General features: G+C 54.5%; 1 protein-coding gene across 3 annotated transcripts in view; it reads left to right on the forward strand.

Moving 5' to 3' along the window:
• Positions 1-15,748, forward strand: part of PPARGC1B (PPARG coactivator 1 beta) — a 103,849-nt gene that overhangs the window by 60,107 nt on the left and 27,994 nt on the right. For all 3 annotated transcript variants that reach the window (XR_004900553.1, XM_028528487.2, XM_036014712.1), the window contains exon 2: positions 10,913-11,086. Coding sequence is in view for 2 of the 3 variants with exons in the window: in XM_028528487.2 (XP_028384288.1) it covers positions 10,913-11,086 (174 nt within the window). In the remaining variant the exon portion in view is untranslated. The remainder of the gene's footprint in view (positions 1-10,912; positions 11,087-15,748) is intronic.

Genomic DNA, 15,748 nt, shown 5'->3' on the forward strand with positions numbered 1-15,748 from the left:
ATTATCCTGAGGCCGGGTGCTTTGTCATCCACCTGACAAACCGGGAAGGCGGGCACGTGCCAGGCCCCCCCACCCCCTGCCCCGGGGCACATTCCGATTTTGAGGAAATGCCAGGGAAGGAAGGTGCCTGCCAGTTTGGGGTTGCCACAACTGGATCGGAAGGTGGGCGGTGGCCCCTTCCAGCCGTGTGGAGTCCTGGTCCCACTTTCCAGGGCTGGCAGTGCCCCCTGCTGTCCTCCCTGCACGTCGGGAAAGGCGTTGGAACCAGAGTGAGTGGGACGGTTGCAGGGAGAACCGTGAATCTGCTCTTCTTTCTCTTCCCAAGCAAAAATCTATTTGTTTGCAAACTTCACTCCTTTCATTATAAACAGGGCAAGTGTTTTGTCGAACTGAACGCTGCTCGACACTCTGTTGGACCACTGATTTTACCTTTGATAAAAATGTAATAGCAGTTTCCTACCTAGGGACAGCTCTTGAGAGTTTGCCCAGATACCTTCCCACCCAAAATACCTCATTGGACTGGGCCAGGCCAGTGAATTCCACAGCAGCCAGAGGGTACGGGCCCCGCTGCAGAGATGCGGGGACCGAGGCATGGAGTGGTCTGGGACGTCCTTTTCGTCGCCGGCACAGGTAGTAACTCTTCCACTGGCTCATCCCATCCCGGCCGGGACTGGGGGTGCCTTGGCTCACACAGAACCTTTACAGAGATGCCAGAAAACTCAGTAATGAAGATAAATCATATTCTAGTGCAACATTTAAAAATAATAACAATGGATGTCAAAATATCCATGCTGAACAAAATACAAAAAAAAAAGGGAACAGTAAGAGCACCACGCTGAGGCACATAGACAAGACACTTAAAGCCAAGGGAAAGATCAGTACTGCCGATCCCGTCTTTACTTACAATTTTGGTATTTTGCTCAGCATGGAATTTTTCGAATTCATTCTGATTTTTATGTTTTCATTAAACACGATCTGTCTTGATTACTGAGTGTTTTGGTGCCCAAAGCAGGTGCCTATCTATTTGCCCCAACTCTGGCTCCGATGCCACCTGCCAACCTCTGTGCCGTCCTGTGATGGAGGAGCCCCCTCCCGGGTCCCCGGGCCTCAGAGCCTCATATGCTAAGGCCTTTCCACCCACCCCTGAGTATCGAGAGAGCAGCTGAGGGTGGCATTTGATCCGGGCAGTCTATTTTTGGGCCTGCCCTTCAGTAACTGATAAAATGTTGCTCTCAGTAGAGCTGATGTGTTGAAATGGTGAGTGTCGATGTCAGGTGGTTTCTGTGATCGGATATCTTCATTCTTGACCTCGCACAGGGGCCTGGGACCAGGAAAGTAGCTCTTGGTGGCTTGCCCTCCCCTGCCCTCTCCCGCCCTCCCCAGAGATGGACAGAAAAGCTCCATTGTCGTCTGGTGCCCAGGCGATGTGCTCTCATCTTGGGGCTATCACAGAAAAAAATGTCTATAATGGCATTTTCTTGCTTTCGTGTGCTGCCCCATCTACCTCATTTGACGTATTGAGTGCCTACTGTGTGCTGGGCATCACGCTAGGCACTGGGGAAACGGCAGCGAACAGGACAGGCACAGCCCCTGCTTACATGGAGCTGTTAGCTGGGGAAGGCAGCGACACGCAAATAGACAAGTGCAGAACAGGAAAGGGTCTGGAGAGGGACAGGGTGACGGTGACACAGCAGTGTGAACGTCATGCCGCTGAATCCCACACTTAAACTCGTTCCATTTCTGTTGTGCATATTTTACCATCATGTAAGAAAATCCTTGGAAATGGGAGATATCAGAGAGTAAGAAGCACAGGGAACGAGAGCGGGGTGATGGGTAAGAGAGAGGTGGGGTGGCCACTTTAGGATACAGTGGTCAGGAAGGCCCGCCTGGGAAAGACACTCAGTCTGGGCCAGGGATGGGATGAGAAGGGACCAGCCAAGCAGGGATGAAAGACAGGGGAGGTGGTCCAGGCCCAGGGAGCCGCCAGCACAGAGGCCCAGGAGTGGAAACTCAAGCTTCACAATAGTCCTTGAGGGAGCTGGTGTCTGGAGGTGCCCAGAGGCCAGGTGACTCCCTGTACCGAGCAAGTGAGCAGCCCGGGCAGCTCTGCCTCAACAAAGCAGGTCTCCATACAGCGGAGACCTGCACGGGTTTGGCAGTCTGCAAAGCACTTTCCTGCCACTGTCCTCTGTATTCGAGAGGCCCTTGAATTCAAGTGCGTAAAATTGACTGCAATCACAGACGTGCACCATTGTGCGGATTGCACTGCCCCTTCAATACCTTGGCTTGATCGCTTGTGCCACAGAATGTATTGTAAGCTTTTGTTTTAAAATTAAAAAAAAATGAAACACACTCCACTTTCCCAGGCCTGAGGCAGCTTGCGCCCACTAAAAGGCAGCCCCCAATAGGTCCCAGGAACTGCAGCGGAGAGAGGGGTTAGCTGATGGCGCCCCGAGGCCTCAGTGTCCGGGAGAGGAGACTGGACTCTGCGTGGCCGCCTGCCAGGACACTCAGGAGCTGGTCCTTCCCCGGTAACCTCACCTGGGCACAGCTGTAGAGACTTCAAGATCTCTATTGGATAAAGGGCTGTTTGCAGGCAGCCTGGAGTAGGAAGGGAGATGCCCGAGAAAGATAATACCCTTCCCAGGAGGCTTTCTGTTCTTACTTCCCTTGCCTTTTTAAAGAGGGAAGGAGCTAACAACACATTTTGGTGTACAGGCATCAGCTGTTGAGGAAGTGGCCTGTCATTGTGGAAAGAGCTTTGGATGGGGACCCTGGCGATCCTAGTGTGTGCCCTGGCCCTGCCAGGAAGCAGTTGTCCGTGTGGATCATAGGTGACCCCACATTTGCTCCTTTTTCCCTCTGCAAAATAGGCATTAGCTGTCCCAGGGCCCCCAGCCCCCGTTCTGCAGCTGGGCGGTCCGCTGCATGAATTTCCTTCTGTGCCTTGGAGGTGGGAACCCATACACAACAGTCATCTTATCTGACAAGAGTGGGGACTGCAGCGGGGGGGCGGAGGTGTGGAGAGGGGAATTCCGAGGACACTGTCAGTGAAAACACACAACCATAAAGCATAATACCTAACATCATCTTTTAATGACGCCATATGACACATCCATTCATTTGCCAGACTTCTGCTATAGGACTGCTTCTGCCGCTGGCACTGGAAATCCAGGTCACCTCCCTGCACTGCCCACGCGCACAGTGCTGGGGCTCTGGGTCCCAGAGAGGGGAATCAGTTGGAGGGGTCGGGCAGTGAGGCTCCTGTCCTACACCCTGGGTGCAGCACCCTCCCAGGTTCTTGCCAGTTTCTCATCTTTTACGGTCATCTCACCAACACATAATTTCATAGAACTTTTTTTTAAACGTCTCAGCTTTCTGGAATCCATCCACAACCTTCAACTTAGTTTCTCTTCAGTTCCCTTCTTTGGTGCTTGTACTTTCTGTGATGAGCCATTTAGTTAAATTTTGTAATTATAGCAGCCAGCGGATTTGGGAAGAAACATGACTGATCCCCAGTAGCCAAACAACCCCACTGGAGGGGGCAGACGTGTGGGTGACCTGGAGTACCTTCTCTGTGGCTCTGGGGCACCTTGGGCATTTTTACAGGAGGAGGTGGAGGGTGTTGGTTAACCTGGCTGGTTGGTGAGGGGGAGGCTGGTTGTGGGAGCTTCCTTTATGCCTAGGGCCCGAGAAGGCCTGGTTAGGGTTAGCACTGGCTGCAAGTAACAGAACCTCCCCCGCCCCCCAAATGACAAAAAGTTCAACAAGCTCCAAGTGCAGTCCCCTCTCTCATCCTGAGTAGATGTCCCAGGGCCAGTTTGGCATGTCACAGCAGGAGGGACCCCCACTTCCTCCGTCCTCTCGCCCTGCCTACCGCCCTGCCTACCATGCTGAGCTGCCTTCCCCAGGTCTCCAGGAACTACCTGGTCATCCTCCCTGGCTGGCTGGGTCTGGCCTGGCCCTGCAGCCCAGTTCAGAGCACTGGACTCTGTTTTTGCTCTCTGAGCTGAAGGACCCACTCTCACCAGGCCTGGTGACCTTCTGTCGGGTTGCCTTGCCCTAAGCCCTGAGCAGACGGCAGCGTGGCTGCAACTTAGGGCCCCACTGTGGAGGGCTGAGCATCACAAGGTTGTGCCCAGCAGGTGTGGGGCCAGATGCTTCCTCCACCTGGGAAAGGCCTTGGATGCCAGGTTGAGATGTTCGGCTGTGAGTGTTTTTGTGGGAGATCCTTTCGGTGATCTAGTTTATCTCTAAGTTCAGGGTGTTTTGTCCTGTTAAGCGGGGCTCAGAGCCCCTCCATTTTCCACTTAATTTTTCCTGGAGCTAACCTTGTGTTTGGGGATCCCGAGTCTTATTTCAGAGGATGCTGTCAGCATTCCTGTGGGGACTAAGAACAATTAGTTTTCCTTGTTCTCCTAGAAGCCTCTTTAGGAGTTTTGAACCAATTTAAAAGACAATAGAAAATTAGATTTTTTTTTAATGCCAGAGAGATGAATTAGTCATAACTTTTTCATTGATAGGTGACAGAAACTGCAACTGACGTGTAATCTAGAAAGAGAATCTACTCACAAAATTTCAGAGTACAGGGAAGAGCCTGGCTTTGGATCCAAAATAGCTGGATCCAAGTGTTTACATTATTATTTTTTTAAATTTGGGGAGTGTACCTCTTTCTGTTCCGTGGCTCTGCACGCCCTGTGCTGGCTTCGTTCTCAGACAGGCTGCTCCCACATGGTGACGGAGATGACCGCCAGCCTCTCCAGAAGTAGATTCGACCGGCCGAGCCCCCTTGTCCAAATGCTCCAGCATGTTCCTGGCATTCACGCCGATCACCTCTGAACCGCCAAACCAGTGGCTGTGGTCACTGGACGAAGCACATCCGTTAGCCAGATTGGGTTTACTTGGACCTCCTGGATGGAGGGGGGGGTGGCTTCCCTAAGGGAAATCCATGGGCCGCCACCATGAGGAAGGGGGATTGGTGTGGGGCCAGCCAAGTCGCAGAGGTAGGGGGAAAAGAGAAGAAACATTTGTGGAATGAAATGGTTCTGTGTGGACTTCATGAATACTTACCTCACTTCCTTCCTAGAGGGTAAGTAGAGGCACAAGGCCACGGGCCTGGACCAGGCCAGGTCTCATGCATCAGTAGTGGCTGCATGGGCCCCATGACGGGCAGGCTCGGGGCTGAGCAGAAAGTAGAGCCAAGATTAGCTGCGGGTGTCCATGGTGAGCGAGGCTGGGGCGGGGACCCCAGTGCCAGATACCTGCCGTGGGGGAGGCTCCCAGTGGTGGTAAGGCAGTGCGTGGGGTGTGCGAGAAGTCTGTGAGGCCCGGGGGGGGCCCTGCCCCCCACCAGCCCGGGCAGGCCATCAGAGAGCCAGCGGGGTCTGGCTGTCAGGGCAAGGTCATTCCTTCAACGGAAACCATGAGCGGTGGTGGCACTGTGACCTCGGGCTGGTCAAGGCTGAAGGAACACGGGCTGAGAGAGCCAGTAGGTTCAGGACTGAGGGGAAAGGTCGGACAACAAATTCAAGAAGCATCAGCCCTCTGAGAGCCTCCGTTTTCCCATCAGTCAAATGGTGATGCTGCCCATTTGACTACTTCCCGCATCTTGGGAGGGTACCAATGACACCATGGCTGTAGATGTCAACTTTAAGTGCTACTACACCTGTGACCATCATACATGGGGCGTGTCTGACACAGCTAGGCTCCCACCTGTGTTACTTTATCTTTGTCAAAAGATATCCTACCTACCCCTGGGAGGTAGGATACCTTCCCACACCCCCATTTTGGCAGTAGAAACTGAGGTGGCAAGAGGGGTGCTCTGACCTCCAAGGGTTGGTGTCAGTAGCAAAGCCAGGGCCTCACTCTGTGTCGTCCTTGCCCAGGCCTCCTTCCATCTCAAGATGGTCCTTTGCTCTGTACCTTTGTGTCTGACTCCCTCTGGAAATTATTTGGTCATTAAATGCTCAATTTTGCCTCACTAGTTCCCTCAAGCCTCTGTGGATCTCAGAAACTAGATATGTATGGACTTACATCAAGTGCTCAAGCAAGAGGGCCTCTATGGTTTGCCTGTTTGGTGCTCTCTTTGCCAGAAGGGGCGGCGAGAACCCGAGTGAGGAGGTGACTCATTGGAGGCTGCATAGTGAGTAGGGACAGCCCCGGATGCCTCGCTGTGTCACTGCAGCCGCCCCCAGCCCCTCCTGCTTCCTTCCACTCAGTCGCTCTGAAAATGTGCTGTGGGCCAGGCACTGCGCATGGCGATTTGCTGATCACAGCCAGGAAGGCAGAGCCACCCATTTCTCTTGAAGAAGCATTCTTTCTTAAGCAGGGAATCAATTTCCACCAAGATGCATGGGCTTCCAGTGAAGCCACTTACGTGAATCTGGATGAAGCGCCATTAATTCACCGCCAGGGGCATTTATATCCCTGGCTTGGGGCAGCCACAGCCCTTTTCAGAGTGGGGTGGAGTGTTGCTGGAGAAATGGATATGGAAGGCCCAGCAACAAGGGGAGCCCCATAGCAGGGGTGTGAGCAGACCTATGTGGGGGAGGGTGCCCTAGGGGCCGTCCAGATGAGGCCGGTGCACAGTGCAGTGCATCTAAGCCCAGACCTGTCCTGCTCAGCCATGAACTTGCCATGTGACTTGGGTCTATCTGAGCCCTCATTTGAAGGTCTGTCTCCCCACCTCAAAGTGGGAATAAATGGTCTTGAATGTTCCTTCTCACACTCGGAAGCAGGGTGTTCGGTGATAGTAGGTTTGCAGGGAGCGAAGCGACTTGTATTTGAATCTCAACTTCAGTTTCCTGGGATCCCGGTGCTGGGGTTCAGTTGCGTCTTCCAGACAGTAAGATATGTTGGAGTCCTAACCCCGGGACCTCGGAATGTGACCGTATTTAGAGACAGGTTCCCTACTGAGGCAACCAAGGTGAAATGGGGTCATTAGAATGGGACCTAATCCAGTACAACTGGTGTCCTTATTAAAAGGAAAATCTGGACACAGAGGCAGACAGACATGTGAAGGGACAGAGGGAGAAGACAGCCATCCACGGGCCAACACAAGAGGCCTCAGAAGGAGCCAACCCTGGAAACACCTTGACCTCGGACTTCTGGCTTCCAGCACTGTGAGGCCATCCACTCCTGTCGTTGAAGCCACCCAGTCTGTGGGGCTTTGTCACAGTGGCCCTGGCACACTAACACAAGGGACTCGACCTCTGAGTTTCCTCATTGCCACATGGGGACGGTGACACCTGCTCTGCAGGGTCATTTAAGAGTCTGGCGAGAAGATGCATAGAGGGCCCTCAGCACGGTCCGTGGCACACGGTGAGCGCTCAGTAACAGCAGGGGCGTGGTCCCGTGCCGTGGCCTCCTAGTTCCACGTTGGTGGGGTCCACGGCAGGCGGGGGTACAGAACAAGAAGTCCTCGCGTCAGACTTTTCAAAGAGAACTGGGTCATCCACGGCACCCCTTCCAAAGCCCCTCCAAAGCCGGAGAAGGCCAGAGAAATCACTGTGTGTGCAGTGCTTAACCGCTTCTGGCCAGAATGGCCTCCGCCCTAATTGGCAAGGCTGCGGAGCTGAGGTTTCTTCATTTTTATGTCCTGGATCCTCTCTGAGTGCGTCAAGGCGCTCTGGGTGATCGATAAGTGCAGTCGTCAAGGCCATTTTATGGATGTTTGTGAAGCAGGTGACATGGTTTTGTGGGGGAGGACGCTCACTGGGTGACCCTGAGCAGATCCGTCCTCCTCCTTGGGCCTCAGTTTCCACATCTGAACAGTGAGGGAGGGAGACCAGCCAAGTCAGTTCTTAAGCTGCGTCTCTGAAGGCCTGGACGTTAAGTACCAGTTCCTCGGACACCTTTGCATCACACACACACACTTTATGGACAGTGTAAAAGCTCTCCGTGGTTCTCATCTGGTTCTTGAAGGCACCTCTGACTCCCACGTTGTCCGCAATCACATGCCTGGACAACCTCTCCTGGCCGCTGGTTCCCAACCTGTCTGGGATTCTGGGATTCAGACTAGCCAGTTGTTTCTAAGCCTCAAGAAGCAAGTCCTACGGAAGTGGCTGCTCCGAGTTGCTGGGATGAGGGGATCAGTAACATATAGAAAGAGACCCCCACAGAGTATATTGCTGGGGGCTTGGCTGGCCAGGGAGGCCCCAGCTGCCCAGCACTCTTGTGTCTGCTTCAGGCTCTCCCTCCTGCTCCTCAGGCCATCCTGTGTCCAAGCAGTGCCTCCCCGTCCTGCCACTTGCCCCTCTCCTGGGTGCTATGCCAGCCTAACCCATCTGCCTGCTTCCAGGCTGGCCCCACCCCCATCATGCTTGGAGCAAACCCCAAATCCCCTACCATCCCTATGTGATCCGCCTCCACCTGCCTCTCCGAAGGTGTCTGCATGCATTCCCCCCCCGCCCCCCGGCCCGAGCTTTCCAAGCTGCAGCCTCGCTGACCATAGGGTCAACGCCGCATGCCCTGGGCTTGGTCCCCACTTGGGCCTTTGCCTCTGCTGGGCCCTCTGCCTAGAACGTTCTTTCCACGTCTCCTACCACCTGGCTTCTCCTTCAAGTCTCAACTCGGATGTCAGCTCCTCCAGGAAGACTTTCCTGGCCCCACCCCCCACTGAGAGAGATCCTCCCCCACCCCGACCCTCTGTCAGCCCACCGGTTTATTTCCTTCGGAGCGCTAACACAATCTGTAGTGAAGGGTTTGTGTGTTTCCTTCCCCCATGAAGATGTCACCTCTCGAAGGAATGAACTGAGTCTTCGGTGTCACTCTGCCTGGCTCACGGCATTTAGTAGATGCTGGAACGCATCCACTGACACGGCTAAAATTAAAATGAGTGACAGCACCGAGTGCTGGGGAGGGTGTCAAGCACCTGGGACTCTCCCACAGTCGGTAGGCATGTACAGTCTTCTAACCACTTTGGAGAACAATGTTGTAGTTGTTATAAAGTCGCACATACACCTACCATAGGACCTAGCAATTCCACTCGTAGAGATTTACCCAAGAGAAATGAAGACATATGTCCACAAAAGGTTCACACAGATACTGCAGACTTGTTCATAAGAGCCAAAAACTGGAAACAAACCAGTTGTTCGCTTAGAGCAGGCGAGATGCCTGCATCCCCATAGTGCCCCTGGGCAAGGAAGAGAAGGAAGTCCCCAGGAGGTGGCTGAGAATCCACCTGAGTGTCCCTGCGGCCATGGCAGCTGCGGTGACTTGTGGTCAGGCTGTCTCGGGGCCCGGGTGACGCGGTGCTCCGTACTCGTGGTTGTTGCACGCGGGTGGGTTGGAGAAAGACTGGGCCGGTGGAGGGCGCGGGTGGTTGGGGGCCCCCGGAGGCAGAGGCTGCCCGAGCACCGGGCTCCTGGGCCCGAGAGCCGGGGTGGGCTGCCCGAGAGAAGCGGGCCCCGGTGCCACCTGGTGCGTGCGGGGTTCTTGCAAAATGCCGGTTAAGACATTTGACCTAAATTCGGATAAAAGCCTTTTTCCTGTGTCAAGTTGAGCTAATAATATACATTTATTCATAATTTATGAGGCCTAGTAAGTGGGAACAATTAAGGAAAAGGCCCAGCCAACATCTATTTCTTCCAAGTGTCACATAAGCCTTTTTTTTTGTTCTCTAAGGCAGGTCCGCCCTCTCTGCCTGCTATGAAATGCTGTTGTTCTTGTTATTTTAAAAAAATTCTGTTGTCATTCCTGTGAGCTGCCAGTTCTTGGGCACCGGCCAAGCGAGGCTATACCATTCCCTTATTTCCGCTTAACCATACCAGGTGGGTGGGGGTTCCCATTTCACAGATGAGGCAGCTGAGGCAAAGGGGCCCTCCCGAGCTTTCCTGGCCGCGGAGCAGGGATTATGACTCAGGCCGCCAGACCCCGGGGCCTGCGGGATTCCGTTTCCAAGTCAGCCTTCCTGAACGGTCAGCGCAGCCCTTGGGCTGGTAACTGCTAAACCTGGGAGATCAGGATGAGAACATGCTTGCCTTCTGACTCAGGGGCCTGGGGGAGGCCTGAGAACCTGCATTGTTTCTCACACGGGCCCAGGTGCAGCTGTCCCTGCCAGCCCTGGGCCCATGCTGTGGAAGCTCTGGTCAGTCCGTGATGCCACCAGAGTCTGCACTGCCACTGCCAAGCGGGCCGGTGGCCTTCTAGACCTTTCCCTGCGCGTTGCATGCGTGTTATGGTACACAGAGAAAGGCGTGGCCTGGCTTTTCTCTTTACACATGTCGGGTAACATTCTCCCTACTGATAATCTGCAGTTTCGTTTTTTATTTAATGTGTCTTAAAGGGCATATACACCTGCCTCATTCTCTTCAACAGCACTGTAACATTCCATGACACAGGTGATGGTAGTTTTATTTACCTCCGGTTTAATGATGGGTGGCCTTCCACGCTGTAGACTTTACAGATATTCCCGTAAAATCCCAGGCACCACGGGTGTGTGTGCACAACACAGTAATCACTTCATAACGTTAGCCATTATTATTATTGCTGTTTTGTTGGTTTATTATTCATATCAAGGGACTGTTGCCCCCGAGAAATCCCCTTTCCACTGGCGGCAGGTAGGGAAAGGAGTAGGTCCCTGTTTACAGATTCTATAAAAGTTTTCAGTGAAACGTTGCTGGTAGGAGGAAGGGGCTGCTGCGTGGGCGGGGCGCTGCTGTGTCGGAGTGCAGAGGAGAAGGGGGAGAGCCGCGGGCAGCGCCGTCCTGCCGGGGCCTGGCTTGGCTCCCGGTAGATTCAACAGTTCGGAGAGAGCGGGGCAGAACTTCACGTTTCTTGGCCGCTTGGCAAAACTGGGTCTTGGCCAAGGGCAGCTCAATGTCCAGGCTGGCAGCATCATGAGTAAGAGGGTCCCCACCGGGGTCTAGCCACACTCAGCTCTGACCGGCCTCCTTCCTTCCTGTCTCCGCAGGGTGGGGGCTCCGGGGAGGAGCAACTCTGCGCCGACTTCCCAGAGCTCGACCTGTCCCAGCTGGACGCCAGCGACTTCGACTCGGCCACCTGCTTCGAGGAGCTGCAGTGGTGCCCCGAGGGCTCCGATACGGAGCCCAGCCAGTACAGCCCCGACGACGCGGAGCTCTTCCAGGTATGTCCCCTCCAGCCCCGCCCTCTGACTCCTGACTAGCCACGTCCCTCTCTGTCCCCGAGAGCCCGGCTCCGACTTGCACCTCCTCTGTCTGCACTTGCTCAGGCAAAGACCACCACAGCTCTTGGGGCCACCTCTCTTGCCCGGGATCTGCACTTGACCTTGGGCAAGCTCTCCTTCCTTGCCAGGACTCCGGGAAGTGAGCGCAGGGAAGAGCTGCTCTCTCTTCCGTCCCGCACTCAGAACCCGGCCCCTCTGTGGGTCGGGCGGGTTCCACGTCCTCCCTCCCCTATCACTTCTCACTCAGTTCTCATCTCCATCCTCTGAGGCAGGCGCCATCATTTCCCCCTTTTGCAGATGAGGAAGCTGAGGCTTGGAGAAGTGAAGTCATGTGTCAAGGCCATTTATCTGTTTGAATGAGATTCAAATCCAGTTTGCCTGCTTCCTCCAAGCCAGGGCTTTATGGCCATGTTGATGCCATAATAAGAATGCTTCCCATTTACTGAGCAGCTGCTCTGTGGCAGGACCATCCCTCACTGTGGATATTAATGCAGTTAATTCTCTTAATATCACTCAGACATAAGTACAGTTAGAGGGTCTTTAAAGGAGGCAGTGCTGAGAACCAATACAAACGCCTCTGATGCTGCGTGCTCCTGCGCCCGACCTCAGAGGCACATAATGGGCAACGCTTTCTTTAAGAAGCCCTCCAACACGGAACAGTGTGATGTCTGAGGTTTGCTTTAGAATAAAGCCAGCTCTGCATGCATTCGTGTGTAGGTGTGTTGATGGCCTGGAGGGTAATAGATGAAAGAAGATTGGCCGTGCTGTCGAAGCTGGGTGATGGGTGCACTCGAATTCATTATTCTCACCTTGAAGTATGCTCCCCCACGAAGACTGGGGGAAGAAGACCTAGCTCCCGGCACCTGTCTGGCAATGTAGTAACAGCAGCGACACACTGTGTCAGATGCCACGCTGGTGTGCCATGAGCCTCGTCCCAGATAGTCCTAAGGTTTGTAGTGCTGCTCCCAGGAATGTTTGCGGGACTTGCTGTGCGCTGTGCATCCGGCACTGCATTCGTCAGTGGATGGGACGGTCTGAGGGAGACCAGCCTTCGGTCAGCTAAGCAGGCCGCAGTCACTGTGACGGCGGCGCAGAAGGAGATAAGCAAACCTGGGCCGAGAAGGGGCTCTAACGATGGGGCGGTCAGGAAAGAGCTCTTTGGGGTGAGAAGGGGCCTCGTGAAGACCAGAGAGCAGGGACAGAGCTTTCCGGGCAGGGGAGGCAGCAAGTGCAGAGCCTGGAAGCAAGAGCGCAGGCTTTGTTGGACAGCCGAAGGGCGGAAGGCAGAAGCTAAGGGGGACATGCCGGGAGGTAAAGCCAGAGAGGTCTTGTGGGCTGTGGTAAGGAGTTTGATTTTCCCCCCAAGGCCATTCTAATCTGTAAGTAAAGGACTGACAATAACCCATTTTACAAGTGAGGCTCAGTAACTTGCCCAAGGCCCCACAGCTAGGAAGGGCCAGGGTGACAACCAGCCCCGAGACCCACACCCCTTGCAGCTGCACACTCAAGCTCTCCGCCACCCCTGTGAGGACCAGTGGGGCTGGGCTCTAGGTCTGGCTCCAACCGGTGACCTTCACCCCTTATGTAAACATGGGGAACGGGACCTGTACTCTGCTGCTCCCGCCCGCAGAGGGGCCCGCCCTCCAGAGAATGCTTTTAGGTTGTGGAGCCTGATGAGCCAGAGGGGTTAGATGCCTGGAGGCCACCCCACTAAACTATACAGGCCCCTGAATATTCAGAGACTGGCCAGTCTCCCTGACATGGTCTTGCCAAGGTCCTACTATGTGCATGCTGACATGGTCTCTGACACAAGTCAGCCTGCTGTGGCCCCGGGCTCCTGGGCCAGCAAGGGAGGCAGAATCCTCCAGACTCCAGGGCTGTGCAGAACTCCGCCCACCCAGCCCTTGTTCCTCCCATTCAGGGCCACCTGCTCTCTCAGGACCAGGCCAGCTCCGCCCATTATACTTGCTGCACCTCTGTGCCTGTGGTCATGTGACCAGCGCCTGGTTCCTCCCCTGTCCCATTGTCAGCCCCGAGTGTGGGGCTGGTACTGTGCATTGTCATCGTCCCGGGCTCTGCACAGAGCCTGGCTCTTCTTGGGGCTCCGTACACGTGCACCGAATGACCGCGCCCTTCAACGGCCGGCTCTCCTGTCGGCTTCTTCTAAGGCAGTGGGTCGGTGGCTTCCCCTCCTGGTTCCCGTCGTGTGTGTGTGTGTGTGTGTGTGTGTGTGTGCATGTGTCTCTGTGTATCCTTTAGACTTTGAGCTCCTTGAGGACAAATGGCACTTTATTCACTGGGGCCCTCAGCCATTGTCAGGACTCAATCATATGTGTTGAATGAAGGCATCGATTGTAATGTTTTCTTTCCTGCCAAGTACCAGACATGACCCATTCCACAACCTTGAGCCAGGACTCAGGGGCCATAGGCTCTGTCCTCCCTCTGCCACTGGCTGGGACAGTTTCCTCATTTGACCAGTGGGACTCATAGAGCCGCCCTGCCTTATGTCCGGGCTGTTCTGACAGTCCAATGACACCATTGCTATATGGAAATGGACTGGGAGAGTGGAGAATGAGCTACTGTGACAGGTCTGATGGCTCCTCGGGGGCAGCAGGGCAGTGCCGTCCAGCTCTTGGCATGCCCGGAGCCCTAGGGTCAGGGGCACGACAGGCACTTCGCGGCATTTTTGGAGGGGCAGGCATTCGGCCGTTCTGACGTGATGTGCTGTGCGGCCTTGGCAAGCTGCTTCCTTGGGCTGGGTCTCCGTTTCCCCACGTGAGGAACAAGGAAGAAAGATGGATTCAGTCAGTGGTTCTTCATCTGTTAGGAGAGTCACAGGGTCCTGTTATGCTCTGGTGACATCTGTGGACCAGCTCCCAGTAAAGAAGGTGGGGACTGATTTCCTGGGTGTCCTGAACCCCAGTTAAGGCCCCTGGACAGCAGAGGATTTCTGAGTCTCCTTCCGTCCCCAGGAGCCTAAATTCTGTTCTGTGGCATTCCTTCAAGCCCCCCTGGGCCCAAAACGAAGTGTTTTCCCTGAGATTTCGTAGACTTCTTTTCCTCTAGCTCGAGATCAGTTCAGGAAGGTTGGGGGTGGGGCCGAGTCTATTAATATCCCTTCCTCAGCTGATTAACTCTCCATTAATTTACACTCCGTTTCCAAGCAAAGCTGGGAGAGTTGAGCTAATGGGCCCAGGAAGAGGAGAAGGGTGGCCGGCTCCCTGGAACAGATTACCCTACGGCACCGGCGGGAAGATGCTGTGGGCAGGAATGGCCCTGCTTCCCAGGCTGGGTTGGAGCCTCCGGCCCCAGCTGGGGCGGCTCCCAGGGGGCGCTGAGGAGCTGGCAGAGGCCTTTTGTTAGTCATTTTGTTTATACCAGCCTGTGGGGGGCGTCTTGAGGCCTCTGCCAGTTTGTATTCATTTTTGCACAGTGCCTGGTGCACAGTAAGTCCGTGACCCCTCCTCTCACTTGCTGTCTCATGTGACCTTGACGAGTCTCCTTCCTGGGCCTTCATTGCGCCCACCCTAGAAAGAATGGCAGATCAGTGTCCTGGGGAGTACCCCCTGCACGGGACTGGCAGTGGTGGCTGGGAGGGCTGCGCTAAGAAAGATGCTGGCGTGGAAGGAACAGCCGCATCTGGTTAGCAGTAAGGGGAGTGGAAGCACTTAAGGTCAAGTGTCTAACATCCCGGGTCACTGTGTGATCCCTGAGGGATCCGGTGGATAGCTGTGATTGGCTACTCTGGGCCATTGGCTACCTCTGTGAAAGAGGGAACTCTCATTCCCTCCAGTGCTGGGTGACATCATTTCTGAACAATGTCCCTCTAAGAATCTATTCTTTGAAACCCTAATCTCAGTCTCTCCTCGAGGCCAGAATTCATTGCTTGGGTCATTCATTCTTCCATTCAAAAAACCCTGCCTGAATGCCTCCCATGCTCCAGGCATGGACAGGCATGGAAACACTCTTGACATTACTGCCAGAATTGCCTTCCTAGTAGACCTGGGAGGGAGGCTGGCCAGGGCCCATGGGCTCCCTTTTTTAAAAAAAGATTTTATGTATTTATTTTTAGAGAGAGGGGAAGGGCGGGAGAAAGAGAGGGAGAGAAACATCAATGTGTGGTTACCTCTCACACACTCCCTACTGGGGACCTGGCCCGCAACCCGGGGATGTGCCCTGACTGGGAATCGAACCGGCAACCCTTTGGTTCACAGGCCAGCACTCAATCCACTGAGCCACACCAGCCAGGGCTCATGGGCTCCCATTTTATAGCCAGAGCAATGAGGCTTAGAAGAAGGAAAACACTTGTCCAATATCACCCTACGGTGGCAGAGCCCCACCTAGCCAACCCCAAGAGTGGTCATTGAGTCCCAGGTTTTAAGACCTTAACTTGCAGTCAAGCTAGACAGATTGCTCTGGGAACACAGGGGACTCTGATCTTTGGATGGCGGTGGGGGGCGTTTAAGTGAGCTCCACTGAACTCTTGAGCCAGAGTCCATGGGCCCAGACCTACCCTTGGCTGCCCCTCCCCACCCCATCCCCAAGGCCTGGGTCAGACCCAACGAAAACCTTCTTTTGACCTTTCTTTTATTCTTAGCTGTG

This window comes from Phyllostomus discolor, chromosome 13, assembly GCF_004126475.2.
Source record: "Phyllostomus discolor isolate MPI-MPIP mPhyDis1 chromosome 13, mPhyDis1.pri.v3, whole genome shotgun sequence".
NCBI classification, from domain to species: domain Eukaryota; kingdom Metazoa; phylum Chordata; class Mammalia; order Chiroptera; family Phyllostomidae; genus Phyllostomus; species Phyllostomus discolor.